The 15,266-nt window shown below is 52.3% G+C and overlaps 2 protein-coding genes across 2 annotated transcripts in view; one reads left to right on the forward strand and one right to left on the reverse strand.

The window, feature by feature from the left end:
- ATP13A1 (ATPase 13A1) lies at window positions 1-14,468 on the forward strand. The gene is made up of 26 exons (XM_058821486.1): window positions 1-290; window positions 888-977; window positions 1,320-1,510; window positions 1,952-2,024; window positions 2,476-2,631; window positions 3,112-3,181; window positions 3,766-3,872; window positions 4,012-4,141; window positions 4,698-4,753; window positions 4,960-5,086; window positions 5,307-5,444; window positions 5,750-5,870; window positions 6,802-6,959; window positions 7,547-7,719; window positions 8,156-8,266; window positions 8,598-8,723; window positions 9,127-9,235; window positions 9,631-9,830; window positions 10,113-10,209; window positions 10,460-10,632; window positions 11,195-11,309; window positions 11,593-11,789; window positions 11,942-12,084; window positions 12,438-12,549; window positions 13,030-13,173; window positions 13,578-14,468. Exons 1-26 carry the CDS (start codon window positions 9-11, stop codon window positions 13,686-13,688), a joined length of 3,510 nt encoding a protein of 1,169 aa, XP_058677469.1. The 5' UTR covers window positions 1-8; the 3' UTR covers window positions 13,689-14,468.
- Window positions 14,365-15,266, reverse strand: part of PNPLA6 (patatin like phospholipase domain containing 6) — a 14,269-nt gene continuing 13,367 nt past the window's right edge. Inside the window, exon 36 of the mRNA XM_058821487.1 lies at window positions 14,365-15,076. Within this exon, the coding sequence (XP_058677470.1) occupies window positions 14,996-15,076 (81 nt within the window). The 3' untranslated portion in view covers window positions 14,365-14,995. The remainder of the gene's footprint in view (window positions 15,077-15,266) is intronic.

The following is a 15,266-nucleotide window of genomic DNA, read 5'->3' on the forward strand; positions in this document are numbered from 1 at the left end:
GAGGGAAGATGGCGGCGGCCGCGGCGGACCCCGAGGACGAGCTGGTCTCGTCGGTGACGCTCTACCGGCGGCGGCCGCGGCTGCTCCGCGGCACCGTGCTGCCCTTCGCCGCCGGCCTCTACCCGGCCTGGCTGTGGCTGTGGGGGCCGCGGCTGTGGGCGGCGGGCGAGGCGGCGGGGCCGCCCGAGGCGGCGCTGTTGGCGCTCGGCGCCATCGCGGCGCTGCAGCTGCTGACGGCGCTGGCCGGGCTCTGGTCCGTGCACGCCGAGTGCGCCCTCAGCTGCATCAGGGTGAGCGCGGGAGAGGGACCGGGACATGGGGCTGAGGGGCTGAGGGTGTTTGGGGTCTGGGGGGATTTGGGGGAGATTTGGGGTATGAAGGGGTTCAGGGTTTAAAGGGCATTTGGGGCATAAGTGTATGAAATATAAACTTATAAACTACGTTAAAGTGTTCCATAGGGAATGTTGAATATGGGGGTATTGACTGTGAGAAATGCGGGGTATTAAATATGGAAGAGTGGGATATTAAAGGGATAAGATTTGGGATGTTAGCCATGTGAAATACAAGGTATTGAAGGGAGAAAATATGGGATATTAGGAATGTTAAATGTGGAATTTTAAAGTGATAAGATATGGGTTATTAAAGATGCAAAATGTGGGATATTAAAGGGATAAAATATGGGTTATTCAAAGTATAAATGTGGGGTTTTGGAGCAATAAAAATTGGGATTTTAAAGTGATTGAAAATGGGATTCTAAAGGGATAAAATTGGGAATACTTGGGGTATGAAGCTGGGATTTTGAAGGGATAAAAGTGGATTTTTAAGGCAATAAAAGATGGGATTTTTATAGGGGTTTTGAAGGGATTTTCCTGCTGTTTTTCCCCCAGGAACCCTGTCCCCAAAAAGCCACCCTGGCCAAGGTGGTGCCAACCCCCAACAATGGCTCCGTGGAATTGGTGCCAATCCACAGGGAGCAGGTGAGGGAAATCCAGGAATTCCACTGGGATTCACCCCTGGAGATCCAGTGAGCTCAGGGTCATCCAGCTGCGGGGTGGAAATCCGGGAATTCCGGTGGGATTTGTCCTGGGAGATCCAATATGGTCATGATAATCCGTGAGGGAATGGGAAAATCTGGGAATTCCTTGGGATTTATCCCTGAAAATGAGGAAAATCTGGGAATTCCAGGTAAAACTTCCCTGGAAAACGTTGGGATTTTTCTCCAGGACATCCTTGGGAATATGGGATTGTTCTTCCCCATCTGGGCTGGGAATTTTTCCAGGAATGGAAAATCTGGAATTTTTCCCTTTTTTTTTTTCCAGGGTGAGGATGGGCAGGAAGCGCTGAGCTTTGAATTTCAGAAGATCAAATATTCCTATGAAATCCACGGGAAAAAACAATTCCTGCCCGTGGCATTCCCTGTGGAGCATCCCTTGGGATTCTACCAGAATTCCAGAGGCTTCCAGGAGGAGCAGGAAATCCGAGAGGCCGAGAGGAAATACGGGAATAACAAGTGAGTTTTTCCTGGGGGAAAATCCTGGGAAAAGAGCCCAAAATATTCTGGGAAAAATCTATAAATATCCTAAAAAAAAATCCCAAATGTGCTGTGAAATTTTTCTTAAAATAGCTGAAATATTCTAGGAAAATATCCCAAAATATTCTGGGAGAATATTCCAGGGAAATATCCCAAAATATCCTGGAAAATTATTCCCAGATTTTCTAGGTAAATACGCTAAAATATAGTGAAATATTCCAGGAAAATGCCTCTAAATATTCCAAAATAGGCTTGAAAATATCCCAAAAATCTGGGATTTTCCTCCTCGACTTGGGATTTTGGACTGAGGGGTTTTCTGGGAATGAACCCCAAAAATCCAATTTTTTGTTTAAAATCATCAGGAACAGGGATATTTTGGGTGGAAAAACTGGGATTTTCCAAGGATTTTCCTCCTTCCAGGGCAGAAATGGTGGTGCCAGAATTCCTGGAGCTGTTCAAGGAAAGAGCCACGGCTCCGTTCTTCGTGTTCCAGGTAAAAATCAGGAATAAAACCCAGGAAAAACGTGGGGAAAATGCCCAAGTCTGCTAAAAATGGGAATAAACCCAGGGAAAATTGCCATTCCTGTAAAAACCAGGGGAATGAATTCTGGAATGGATTGGGCCCGTTTTGGTCCCTTTCTCTCTGGAATTTCAGGAGTAATTTTGGTCCTTGTTCTCCTGGGATTTCAGGAATTCTGGGCTGGAATTGCAGGAATTCTGGGCTGGATTGGGATAACTGTCATCCCTTTTTCCCTGGAATCCTGGGCTGGAATTGCAGGAACTCTGCGCTGCCCTGGCACAATCCCAGTCCCACGTGGATTTTTGAGGGATTTTCCCTTTTCTCCTGGAGTTTCCCCGTTTCCCGCCGCTCCCCCTCGGGCTCCCCTTGTCCCATTCCTGGCGTTCCCAGGGATCCAGGATGGTTTTTCCGCGGATTTTTCCAGGTGTTCTGCGTGGGGCTGTGGTGCCTGGACGAGTTCTGGTACTACAGCGTCTTCACCCTGTCCATGCTCGTGGCCTTCGAGGCCTCCCTGGTGCAGCAGCAGCTCCGCAACCTCTCCGAGATCCGCAGGATGGGCAACAAGCCCTACATGATCCAGGTAAAATCCCGGAATTCCGGGGCTCCAGGTAAAAACACGGAATTCTGGCTCTAGGGTCCCAGTCCGGCTTCTTGGTGCCTTTTGTGGTGGTTTTGCTGCTGAGTTTGGCCCCAAAATGGGGGTTTTTAGGAGGTTTAGGCCCTTTATTTTCTGTTTTCCTGTGGTTTCTGCATGGATTCTATCCCAGGAAATGAGATTTTTGTGGATTTGTGGGGTTTTTGGGATTTTTAGGGGTGTTTGGCCCAGTTATTTTCCTGTTTCCTGTGGTTTTTCCACAGATTTTTTTTTGTCCCAAAATTGAGATTTTTGATTTTTTTGATGACTTTTCCTGTTGTTTTCCTGCTGATATTGGCCCAAAAATGGGAATATTGGGGGGACCTTAGGATATTTTGGGGATTTTTTTTCCTACTTTGTGTCCCTTTTCCTGTGGATTTCCCACACACTCCATCCCAAAACTTGGTATTTTTTTGGGAATTCCAGGTCTACAGGAACCGGAAGTGGCGCCCGATTTCCAGCGACGAGATCATTGCGGGGGACATTGTCTCCATTGGTAAAAACGGGAATTCCCCTGGAAAAACACCTCAAAAATGGGAATTCCCGATAGGAATTGTCATGAGGGAGCATCTTTAAAATGGGAGCTTCTATAGAAAGCATCTTGGAAAATGGGATTTTTTAATGGAACACGCCCTTAAAATGGCGATTTTCATGGAAAAGTCCCTTGAAATTGGAATTTCTTCCCTCATTTTTGTTGGAATGAAATTGAATTTTGAGGATTTCGATTCTCATTTTCAGGGAAATCTCCTTGGAATTTTCCTGGTATTTGCAGGAATTCTGGGTTGGAATGGGATAACTTTGAGGTTTTAGTTGTGGGATTTTCCTCTTTTTTTCTGGAATTCCCTGCTTTTCCACCATCCTGCCATCAAACATTTTAGCTCTCCGAATTCCTAAAATTTCAGGAATTCCACGGGCTTTTTTTCCCCAGATTTTCCCTTCTGCAAACCCTTTTTCTACAGATCTGGGGCTGGAAAAGTGGGTGGGGAAACGGGAAAATTGTGGGTTTTGGAGTGGGGAAAATGGAAAAACTGATGAGTTTGGCTTGGGAATTCTGGGAATTTCTGGAATTTCTGCCCTCAGGCCGCTCCCCCCAGGAGAATTTGGTGCCCTGTGACCTCCTCCTGCTGCGGGGCCGCTGCGTGGTGGACGAGGCCATGCTGACCGGGGAGTCCGTGCCGCAGATGAAGGTTGGGAAAACAGGGAAAGAAGTGGGAAAGAAATGGGAAAAACGGGAGGAAAAGCAGGAACTGGGGCGTGTTCCTGGCTGGAATTCCCTGTATCTGTGTCCCCATTCCTGGCTGGAATTCCCTGTTGGTGTTCCCGCAGGAGCCGGTGGAGGGGCTGAGCCCTGAGCGCGTGCTGGACGTGGGCGCGGACGGGCGGCTGCACGTCCTGTTCGGGGGCACGCGCGTCATCCAGCACCTGCCGCCGCCGCGCGCCTCGGCTGGCCTCAAACGTGAGCCCGGGATTCCCACCCCCTGGAATTCCCATCCCAGGATTTCCGTCATGGGATTCCCACCCCGGGATTGTCACCCCAGAAACATCCCACTGGGACCATTCTCCTCAGGCAGCAATTCACACATTCCTGCCCCAAAGTCCTGGGAATTCCCACCCTTTAATTCCTACAGGGACCATTCTCCTCAGGGAGCGGTTCCCACCTTCCTGTCCGGAATTCCCACCCCAGGATTTCCACCCTGGAATTCCCACCCTGGGATTCCCACCCTGGAAATGTCCCACAGGGACCATCCTTCAAGGGGAGCAATTCCCTGACTCCTGCCCAAAATGCCTAGGAATTCCCAGCCCACAATTCCCACCCCAGAATTCCTACAGGGATCATCCTCCTCAGGGAGCAATTCCCACATTCCTGCCTAAAATTCCTGGGAATTCCCACCCCACAATTCCCAGGAATTCCTTGGGGGTTTTCTCAGGAATTTGTGGCAATGTCCTGAGTGGGTGTCCTGGGGGATTCCTTGGATTTCCTGGGAATTTCCTGGGATTTGTTCCCTCCCCAGCCGTGGATAACGGGTGCCTGGCCTACGCCCTCCGCACCGGCTTCAACACCTCCCAGGTGAGCCAAGAATTCCTGGGAATTCCAGGGAATGGGGCTCGGGAGGAGGGAGGAATTAAGGTTTGGGAAAAATGAGAAGGTTGGGAATGGGAGGAATTCCAGGCTTTTCCCAGAGTCGGAGTTCCCATTTCATGCTCCTATGGAAGGAACCCCACAGAATTTTAAAGGAATTTGCATGGAATTCCTGACCAAAGCTGGTTTTGCAGGGAAAGCTGCTCCGGACGATCCTGTTTGGGGTGAAGAGGGTCACGGCCAATAACCTGGAGACCTTCATCTTCATCCTCTTCCTCCTCGTCTTCGCCATCGCCGCTGCCGCCTACGTCTGGATCCAGGGTGGGAATCCCGGAATTCCAGGAATCCCGGGGTTTGGGGGAGGGATCCCCGAGTGATGTTCTCCTGATACGGACTCCATTTTAATTCAGTTTTTTCCCCTAATTCCATTTTCATCCTGTTTCTTCCCTTTCTGATCCAATTTTCTCCCTTTCTGATCCCATTTTTTCCCATTTCAATCCCATTTTTCCCATTGTGATCCCGTTTTCCCGTGGTTCCCCAGGCACCAAGGACCCCCGGCGGAACCAGTACCGGCTCTTCCTGGAGTGTGCCCTGATCCTGACGTCCGTGGTGCCCCCCGAGCTGCCCATCGAGCTCTCCCTGGCTGTCAACACCTCCCTTATTGCCCTGGCCAAGCTCTGTGAGCCGTCCCGGGGGGATTTGGGAATACTGGGAATGTTGGGAATGCTGGGAATGCCAGGAAGGGAGCAGGGATGGAGCTGGGCTGGCAGGAGGGGTGGAGGGAGCAGATTGCCATGGGGAGTTTTGGGGATTTTTTTTTTAATTTTGGGGATTTTTTAAAAGCACTTCTCCCCAGGATCCACCCATTTCCCTCCAGAATCCCTGATTTCCCCCCAGCATCCACGTTTTTCCTCCCAGAATCCACGTTTTTCCTCCCAACATTCCCATTTTCCCCCCAACATTCCCATTTTTCCCCTCTCCCAGACGTGTACTGCACGGAGCCGTTCCGGATCCCCTTCGCAGGGAAGGTCCAGGTTTGCTGCTTCGACAAAACTGGGACCCTGACCAGCGACCACCTGGTGGTGCGAGGGGTGGCCGGGCTCAGGTGGGTCCTGAGAGCCAAATTCTCCCTGGGAATTCTCTGTGGGAGTGCTGGGAGGGCAAGGGAGGGGTGGGGAGGGGGCTGGAAATTCAAAATTCCCAAAAAAATCCCTCCAAAAAATCCCATGAGGTCTTAGCGAAATCTTAGAGAGAAATTAAAAAAGGAATTCCACCAAAATCAGTCTAAAAGATATTCCCAAAAAAGATTTTAAAAAAATCCCAGAAAATTCTCACAAAATCCCACAAAATTCTCCCAAAAAAATCCAACAAGATCGCAACAAAAAAGCCCCCACAAAATTCCCACAAAATCCTCCCAAATAATCCCACAAAACCCTTACAAAAATCCCACAAAATCCTCACAAAAATTCCATAAAATCCCAACAAAATATCCCCCCAAAAACCCCCGCAAAATTCCCACAAAAGCCTCACAAGAAATCTCTCAAAATTCCCACAAAAAATCTCACAGGATGTGTCAGAATCCTGGGATTTTTTGTAAAGACTTTTTGGGATTTCACAAGGATTTTTGGTGGCATTTTTTGTTGGAACTTCTTGTGGATTGTGTGAGGGTTTAGTGTGATTGTCACCTTTTTTGGGCTATTTTGTGAGCATTTTGTGCAAAGATTTTTTGAGATTTTTTTGTGGGTATTTTGTGGGATTTTTTGGTGAGGGTTTTGTGGGATTTTGTGGCACCATCTTGGGGAATTATGTGTGTATTTTTAGGGGGAAATTTTTTTTTTTGCTTTTTGTGGGGTTTTTTGTGATGCTTTTTGTGGGATTTTTATGGGATTTCACAGCACATTTCGTGGAACTTTTTTACGGGATTTTGAGCATTTCACCCAATTTTTCCCTTTCTTTTCCGTCTGACTCAATTCCCCACCAATCCCCTTAACATAAACCCCTGGGGGACGATCCCAAAATCCCAAATTTTCCCTCAGGGAAGGCAAGGAGGTGCTGCCAGTGTCAGAAATCCCCCTGGAGACTCACCGGGCCATCGCCTGCTGCCACTCCCTGGTGCAGCTGGAGGACGGGAGCATCGTGGGGGACCCTCTGGAGAAAGCCATGCTGACGGCCGTGGACTGGACCCTGACCAGAGGTAAATCCCAAATCCACAGTTCTCTCTGGAATTCTGAGGCATTTCGGGTGGGAAAAGCTCAAAAAAGCTCAGGGAAAATGGTTGCAGGTTGCTGCAAAAAATTCCCCCTAAAGAGTCTCACAAAATCTTAAAAATTTCACAAAATCTCTGCAAAAATCTCCACAGGAAAAAAACCCACAAAATTCCCGCAAGAATCTCTTAAAATCCCCACAAAAAACTCCACAGAATCCCCGCAGAAAATCCCAATAAATTCCCACAAGAATCTGTCCAAATCCCCACAAACAAAACCGCACAAAGTCTTTGCAAAATCCTTGCAAGGATCCCACAAATCCCTTCTACAAAGATCTCTTAAAATCCTCACAAAAAGAAATCCCACAAAATCTTCACCAAAATCCACCTGAAATCCACCTAAATTATCCAGAAATGCATCAGATTCCCACCACATTCCCCCCAAACCCCTCAGAATTCCACCCGGATCCCCCTCAAACCACCCCAAATTTCCTCTTTTCCCCCCCACCCCATTCCCAATTCCCCCTTTTCCCTCCCAGCACCCCCTTTCAGGATTTCCTGATTTCCTTTGTTTCCAGATGAGAAAGTTTTCCCGAGGAGTCTAAAAACTCCGGGAATGAGAATTCACCAGCGCTTTCATTTCTCCAGTGCCCTGAAGAGGATGGCGGTGCTGGCATCCCTGGAAAACGCCTCCGGAGAAATCCGATACCTGGCGGCCGTCAAGGGCGCTCCCGAGACCCTGCACGCCATGGTGAGGGCAGAAAAATGGGAGAAAAACAGGGAAAATGGGAAAAACAGGCATTTGGGAATGCTGGGAGCCCCGAACGGCTGCCCTGTGCTGAGGGGAAATGGGCCCAGAGCATGCAGGAAGGGGAAATTCCAGGGAAAAACAGGGATTTGGGAATGCCAGGAGCTCCGAACGGCTGTGCCCAGGCCCTGTGGTGAGGGGAGAATTCCAGGATAAAACAGGGAATCTGGGAATGTTGGGAGATGGAAGGGGGAGGACTGTAAATTCTACTGAAATTGTCCTGAATTATCCTGAATTCCCTCAAATTCCACACGGATTCTCCCAAATCCCTCACTTTCCCCTCAAATCTCCTCATTTTCCCCAATTTTTGCACCAAAACCCTCCGGAATTCCCTCGGATTCCTCACTCACGGAGTATCTTCTGGGTTTCTTTTCCTCAGCTATCCCAATGTCCCAGCAACTACCACGAGATCCATCGGGAATTCTCGCACGAGGGTGCCCGCGTCCTGGCCCTGGGCTACAAAGAGCTGGGAGCCCTGAGCCACCAGCAGGTGAAAGAATGGGAAAAAACCCGAAAATCCAGGACTGGAAATGCTGGGAGAGAGATTGGGAAAAGGAGAGGTAGTTTTGGTGTGGAATTTGGGGCTTTCGGGGACTTTTTCCAGGGAAATTCCCATTCCTGAGTCCCTTCAGAGCATCCCAAAGGAATTTTTTTCAAGGAAAACCCTTTTTCTTTGGGGAATTTGGAATCACTCCAGGCTTTTAGGAGCGCCACACTCATTCCAGGGGATGCTCCAAATGCCAGGAATCACCGGTGGGAGGAGGAATTTGGCTTTTGAAGGGATTTGGGAATGCTAAATCCAGGATTTTGCCATGCAAAAGGTGCGGGAGATGAAGAGGGAATCCCTGGAATGTGACCTGAGATTTGTGGGATTCATCCTGGTCTCCTCACCACTCAAAGCCGACTCCAAGGCCGTGATCCGGGAGATCCAGAGCGCTTCCCACCACGTGAGGATGGACGGGAATTCCCGGATTTTGGGGAGGGTGGGAAATGGAGGAATTGCCAGAGGGGTGGGAGGGGCTGGAGGGAGGGGAAAATCGGGAATTTCCAGGGTGAAAAGTGGGAAAATTCTAAGTGGAAAACAAGGAAGGAAAATTCCAGACAGGAAACTGGGAAATTACAGTCTGAGAACCGGAAAAATTTTAGGTGGAAAATGGGGAAAATCCAAGGCTGAGGACTGGGAAAATTCCAGATTGAAAATGGGAAAATTCCAAGAGGGGAATCGGGAAAATCCCAAGTGGAAAACAGGAAAACCACAGGTTTTGGGAACACTGCATGGTGTGCCCCTCCAGAGGGGGCTCCCAGCCCTGAATCCAGGTGAGAATTCCCTGGGAATTCTGGGAATTGCAGGTGGTGATGATCACGGGGGACAGCCCGCTGACCGCCTGCCATGTGGCGCGGGAGCTGCACTTCCTGCAGAAGGAGAGGATCCTGATCCTGCAGCCCCCGGAGCAGCCCGGTACCCACCGGGAATAAAACGGGAATAACACTGGGAATGGCGGGGGGCTCGGGGATTTGAGGGGTCTGGGGAGATGGGATGGGATCGGGAATGGGATCAGGAATGGGATTTGGAATGAGAGTGGGAATGGGAATGTGATCAGGAGTGGGAATGTGATCAGGAATGGGAATGGGAGCAGGAATGGGATTGAGATCTGGAATGGCAGTGGGAATGGAATCTGAAATGGGAATGGGAATAGGATCAGGAATGGGAGTGGGAGTGGGATCTGAAATGGGAATGGGAGTGCCAGGGGGTTTCTGTGATTCTGGAATTTGAGGGGTCTGGGGAGCTGGAACGGAGATGGGGATCAGGGTTGGAATCCCCTCTGGAATCCCCCCCTGTTCCCGTTCCCGCAGGGCTGCCCTGGCAGTGGCGCTCCCGCGACGGCTCCGTGGCTCTCCCGGCGTTCCCCGATTCCCTGCGGGATCTGACGGGGCCCTTTGAGCTGTGCCTGACTGGGGAGGGGCTGGAGCAGCTGCGGCTGCGGGACCGGGAGCGGCTCCTGCGCCTCATCCCCCACATCCGCGTCTTCGCCAGGGTGGCGCCCAAGCAGAAGGTGAGGGGGGTTTGGGAATGGGAATTCCTGGGATTTGGGATCTTCAGGAATGTGGGGATGGCCCCAGGGTGAGCCCAGAGAGCCTGGAGCTCGTTCCAGCTCTGAATTCCTGGGATTTTGTGGGTTTGGGAATGGGGGGATGTCCCTGGTATGATCCTAAAGAATCCTGAGCCTCTTCCAGCCATGAATTCCCAGAATTCTCAGCCTTCCTGTCAATCCCACCCCACTCCGAGCTGGGAATTCTGGGATTTTGGGAGCTTTTCCCGCTGTTTTTCTGGGCAGGAATTCGTGATCACGGCGCTGAAGAGCCTTGGTTACTGCACCCTGATGTGTGGGGACGGCACCAACGACGTGGGAGCGCTCAAACACGCCGACGTGGGTGAGCACATTCCCAGAATTCCCCAGATTTGCCCCAAATCCCCACCCCAGCCATGCCCCTCCCACTGTTTCCCAGCTCTTGGAGCTGGGAAAGGGAAAAAAGAGGGAATTCCAGGTTTTCCTGGGGGTTTTTCCCTTGTTTTTCTCTGTGCCTTTCCCATTTTTCCCTTGTTCTTTCCTGTGGGTTTTCCCTGGTTTTTCCCCATTTTCCCCCCAATTTCCCCTGATCTCTCCCTGTTTCCCATGCCCAGGCGTGGCCCTGCTGGCCAACGCTCCGGAGCGCGTTCCCGAGCGGAAGCGGCGGCCCCGGGACGGCGTCGGGGACAGCAGGGCCGGAATTCCCGCCGGGAATGTCAAACCCTCATCCCGAGGAGCCAAGCAGCGGCTCCTGGCCCAGCGGGAGGAGCAGATGGCCGTGCACAGGGTGGGAATTCCCATTTATCCCGGGAGTTTTAGCCCTGGCATTGAGTCGGGAATTGGGATTTAACCAGGAATTTTCAGCCCTGGGAGCGGAGGGATTTAGGGAATGGGAATGCTGGGATGGTTTGGGTGGGGATGGATCCGATCCCAATCCTGTCCTAATCTGTGGGCAGGGAGCTTCCCAAAATTCCAGGGGGATTCCGTGGGAAAAGAGAGGGAATTCTAATGGGAAAAGGGATAACCCAAAATTCCAGGGGGATCCCGTGGGAAAAGAGAGGGAATTTTAATGGGAAAAAAGATAACGTGGAATAAATCTAGGAATTCTGGAAGTGGGAAGTGACATAAAACCAGGGAATAAACCCTGGAATTCTGGGGGCTGGAAGGGACCTGAGATCTGGGGTAAACAGGGAGTAAATCCTGAAATTCTGGAGTTGGAAAGGCGCCTCCAACCCCATCACTCCAGATCCCAAACTTGCTCTATTCCCTCTGGATTTGCGTGGATTTGGAGCGTGTTTTCTGGCCCTCCTGCGTGATTTTGGGTTTTTTGGGAATTTCCAATCCCGCAGGAGCGGCTGAGCCAGGTGCTGAGGGACCTGGAAGAGGAGAGGGCCCCCGTGGTGAAGCTGGGGGACGCCAGCATCGCCGCCCCCTTCACCTCCAAACTCTCCTCCATTCAGTGCAGTGAGTGCCCAGCCCAGGAACACCGGGAAAAACCCTGGGAATGGGATGGGAATGGAAGGGAAAAACTCCAAATCTGAACAGCCCTGAGCTCCGAATTCCTGAAATGTGGCACTCTTGGACTCAGGGTTTGAGGCTGAGGGTTAACCTTGGTTTTATCCTGAGCAGTCCTGAGCCCATCCCATCCCCAAATCCCCAATTCCTGCCCTTTTTTCCTTCACCCTTTTCCCCGCTGGCATTCCCCCGGTTCCTGACTCCCGCAATTCTCATTTTTTTCTCTTGCCAGTCTGCCACGTGATCAAGCAGGGCCGCTGCACGCTGGTGACCACGCTGCAGATGTTCAAGATCCTGGCTCTGAACGCGCTGGTGCTGGCCTACAGCCAGAGCGTGCTCTTCCTGCAGGGCGTCAAGTTCAGCGACCTGCAGGCCACGCTGCAGGGGCTGCTGCTGGCCGGCTGCTTCCTCTTCATTTCCCGCTCCAAGGTGGGAATTCCCTGGGAAAGGGGGTGGGCTAGGGAGAAATACAAAAAAGTCCCCAAAAAATAAAAAAAATTAAAAAAAAAAAAAAATTAGGAAATCTCCCCCCCACCCCCCCAAAAAAAACCCGTTTGGGATTTTATTCCTGTTTTTTCCAGCCCCTGAAGACTCTTTCCAAGGAGAGGCCCCTTCCCAACATTTTCAACCTGTACACGGTGCTGACGGTGCTGCTGCAGTTCCTGGTGCATTTCCTGAGCCTCGTGTTCCTCTACCGGGAAGCTCAGGCCCGCAGCGAGCCCAGGTGAGGCCCTGATCCCGGAAAATTCCCAAAGAATTCCAGGATTGAACAGAAAATTTCCAGGGTACCCCCCAGTTCCTGCTACTCCAGCATCCCCTGATCCCATAAAAATCACTCCAGTCAGCATTTCCTGTGGGAATTCCATCCCAAGGAATTCTGATGGATAAAAAACGCCAAATCCCCCAGGATTTTCTCTGTTCCCATGGATAAAAAACCCCCCAAAAAATTCCCATTTTCCCACTCCCTACCCATTTTAGACCCAATCCTACCCCTTCAACAATGGGGATTTTTTGGGGAATGGATCCTGGGTGGGTCCCAGGGCTGATCCCACGGCTAATTCCGGTTTGCCGTGGCAGGGAGGAGGAGTTTGTGGATCTGAGCCGGGAGTTCGAGCCCTCGCTGGTGAACAGCACTGTGTACCTGCTGGCCATGGCCATGCAGACGGCCACCTTCGCCATCAACTACAAGGTGGGAAACCCGGAATGTTCCCTTTTCCCACTTCTGGTTTCCCCAAGGTGGGAAACCCGGAATGTTCCCCATCCCACACTTTTCCCTGCTTTTCCCCATTTTTCTCCACATTTTTCCCAATTTCCGTTCCCCAGTGCCATCAAACCCCATTTTACGGCCCCAAAGCCTCTCGGAATCAGCTCCCAGTGCCCTCCCAGTACAAACCAGTAAAAACCAGTGTATCCCAGTACAAACCAGTGCCCTCCCGGTGTATCCCAGTGCCCCCCAGTCCATCCCAGTGTATGCCAGTGTATCCCAGTGCCCCCCAGTCCATCCCAGTGTATGCCAGTGTATCCCAGTGCCCCCCAGTCCATCCCAGTGTACGCCAATGTACCCCAGTGCCCCCCAGTCCATCCCAGTGTATCCCAGTCCAAACCAGTCCATCCCAGTCCATCCCAGTGTATCCCAGTGCACCCAGTCCATCCCGGTTGCTGTCCCCAGGGCCAGCCGTTCATGGAGAGCCTGCTGCAGAACCGGGCGCTGCTCTGGGCGCTGCTGCTCTCGGCCTCGGCCGTGCTGGGGCTGCTCAGCGGTGCCTGCCCCGAGCTCAACCTCGGCTTCGGCCTCGTCGAGATCCCCGCGGAGGTGAGGGACAGAATTCCTGATGAATTCCCAAATTCTGAGGGGATTCCCAGGGGGAATTAACAGCTCCGGGATGGGGATTCTTACAGGGAGGGGGCTCAGAGATTCCCGCCCTGCTGAGACCCTAATTCTGGGGGGAAATTCCCAACATTCCAGGGGGGAAATTGCCAACATTCATGGGGATATGGGAACTGCCCCTGCCTGTGGGTCGGGATGGGATTTGGGGAGCCCAATCCCACCGGGAACATTCTGGAATTCCCGGAGATTTGGGGTGGGATCTGTGGCCCTATTCCCATGGAGAATTCTGGAATTCCAGGGATTGGGATGTGGGGGTGGAGGTGGGATGGGGATGGGATCTGGGGTTGGTTCCCCCAGCCTGGAACATTCCGGAATTCCCTCATTCCCAGTTCCGGCTGCTGATCCTGGCGGTGCTGGCGGCCGATTTCCTGCTGGCCTTTTCTGTGGATCGGCTCCTGCAGCTCCTGCTGGGCAGCTCCCGCCTCCGAGTGCCTTCCTGAGCCCCCCGGATTCCCAGAGACCCCGAAAACCCCGAAATCATGGAATTCCCCACCCCTCGGAGAAGGCGGATCCCAAATTTTTAATGTTTCCCAGGACGTCTCGGCAGCTTTCAAGAGTTCCCCGAATTCCCCCGAGTTTCTTGGAATTTCCCAGGATTTTCCGAAATTTCCCAAGAATTTTTTTGGAATTTGGCAATGGAAAAAAAAATCCTGATCAAGACTTTTTTTTTTTTTTTTTTGGAAAGAGTTTGGAATTGTCTTTGCTGGGAAAAAAATTGGGAACGGTGGGAAGTAAAAATATTGTGGATTTAGGGGCTGTGGACCAAAATTCCCAAATACCGGGAATGAAATACAGAAATTGGGAATTTACTGAGAGCCCTGAGTGACAGGCAGCAAGGCCAATAGGAAGCAAGGAGGTGTCCCACACCTTTTCCCAGTCCTGTTCCCAGTTCCCGTTCCCAATCCCATTCCCATTTTTCCCATTCCCAGTTCCCAGCCTTGTTCCCAGTCCCCGTTCCCAGTCCCATCCCCCTATCACCACCAGCAGCTTTTATTTTGAAATTCCCACACTGGTGTAATGAGACTCCATCAATCAATCAATAATTAACCAATAATTAATCAATAATTAACCGATAATTAACCAATTCCCATCCAGCCGGCCTGGATTTCCGTAAGAACCGTTAAAAAAAAAAAAAACAAACAAAAATTGAAAATTTACAGCAGCGCCCCCCCGTGGCCGGCCGGGGGGGTGGGACAGTGCAACAGTGCAGGGGGAGGGGGACACTGGGGACACCGGGGGGACATCGAGGGTCCCGGGACCCCCCCCATGTCACCCCAGGGTCCCCCGGGCAGGGTGGGGACATTGGGGACACTGAGGGGACATTGGGGGGCCCAAGACCCCCCCATGTCACCCCAGGGTCCCCTGGGCAGGGGAGGGGACATTGGGGACACTGACAGGATATTGGGGGCCCGAGACCCCCCGTGTCACCACAGGGTCCCCCAGGCAGGGGAGGGGACATTGGGGACACTGAGGGGACATTGGGGGCCCAAGACCCCCCCGTGTCACCCCAGGGTCCCCCAGTTAGGGTGGGGACATTGGGGACACTGAGGGGACATCAAGGATCCCCCCCAGGGGCCCCCCCAGGCAGGGGGGGGACATTGGGGGTCCTGGGCCCCATGGGAAAGTGCCAGAACGGGGGGGCGGGGCAGGGACCCCCGGGGGGTGGGAGGGGACATAGGGGACATTGGGGATCCCCCCAGAGCCCCCCAGGCAGGGGAGGGGACACTGAGGGGACATCGAGGGTCCCTCAGAAGCTGTCGGGGTCCGCGGAGGGGGGCGAGGGGCTCTCGGCCGTGCTCGGGCGGTGCCGAAGGGACTTCTCCTCCTCCTGGGGGGACATTGGGGACACTGTGAGGACACTAGGGACACACGGGGGACAGTGGGGACATTGGGGAGACACTGGGGACAAAATGGGACACAACAGGGACGTTTTCTGGACACTGGGGTGGGGACAGGACACAGCACCTGCGGGGTCCAGGTTGTCCCCAAGGCCACCAGACCCCCTTGGGACCCCAAAA

Source organism: Ammospiza caudacuta, chromosome 29 (genome assembly GCF_027887145.1).
Source record: "Ammospiza caudacuta isolate bAmmCau1 chromosome 29, bAmmCau1.pri, whole genome shotgun sequence".
NCBI lineage: Eukaryota > Metazoa > Chordata > Aves > Passeriformes > Passerellidae > Ammospiza > Ammospiza caudacuta.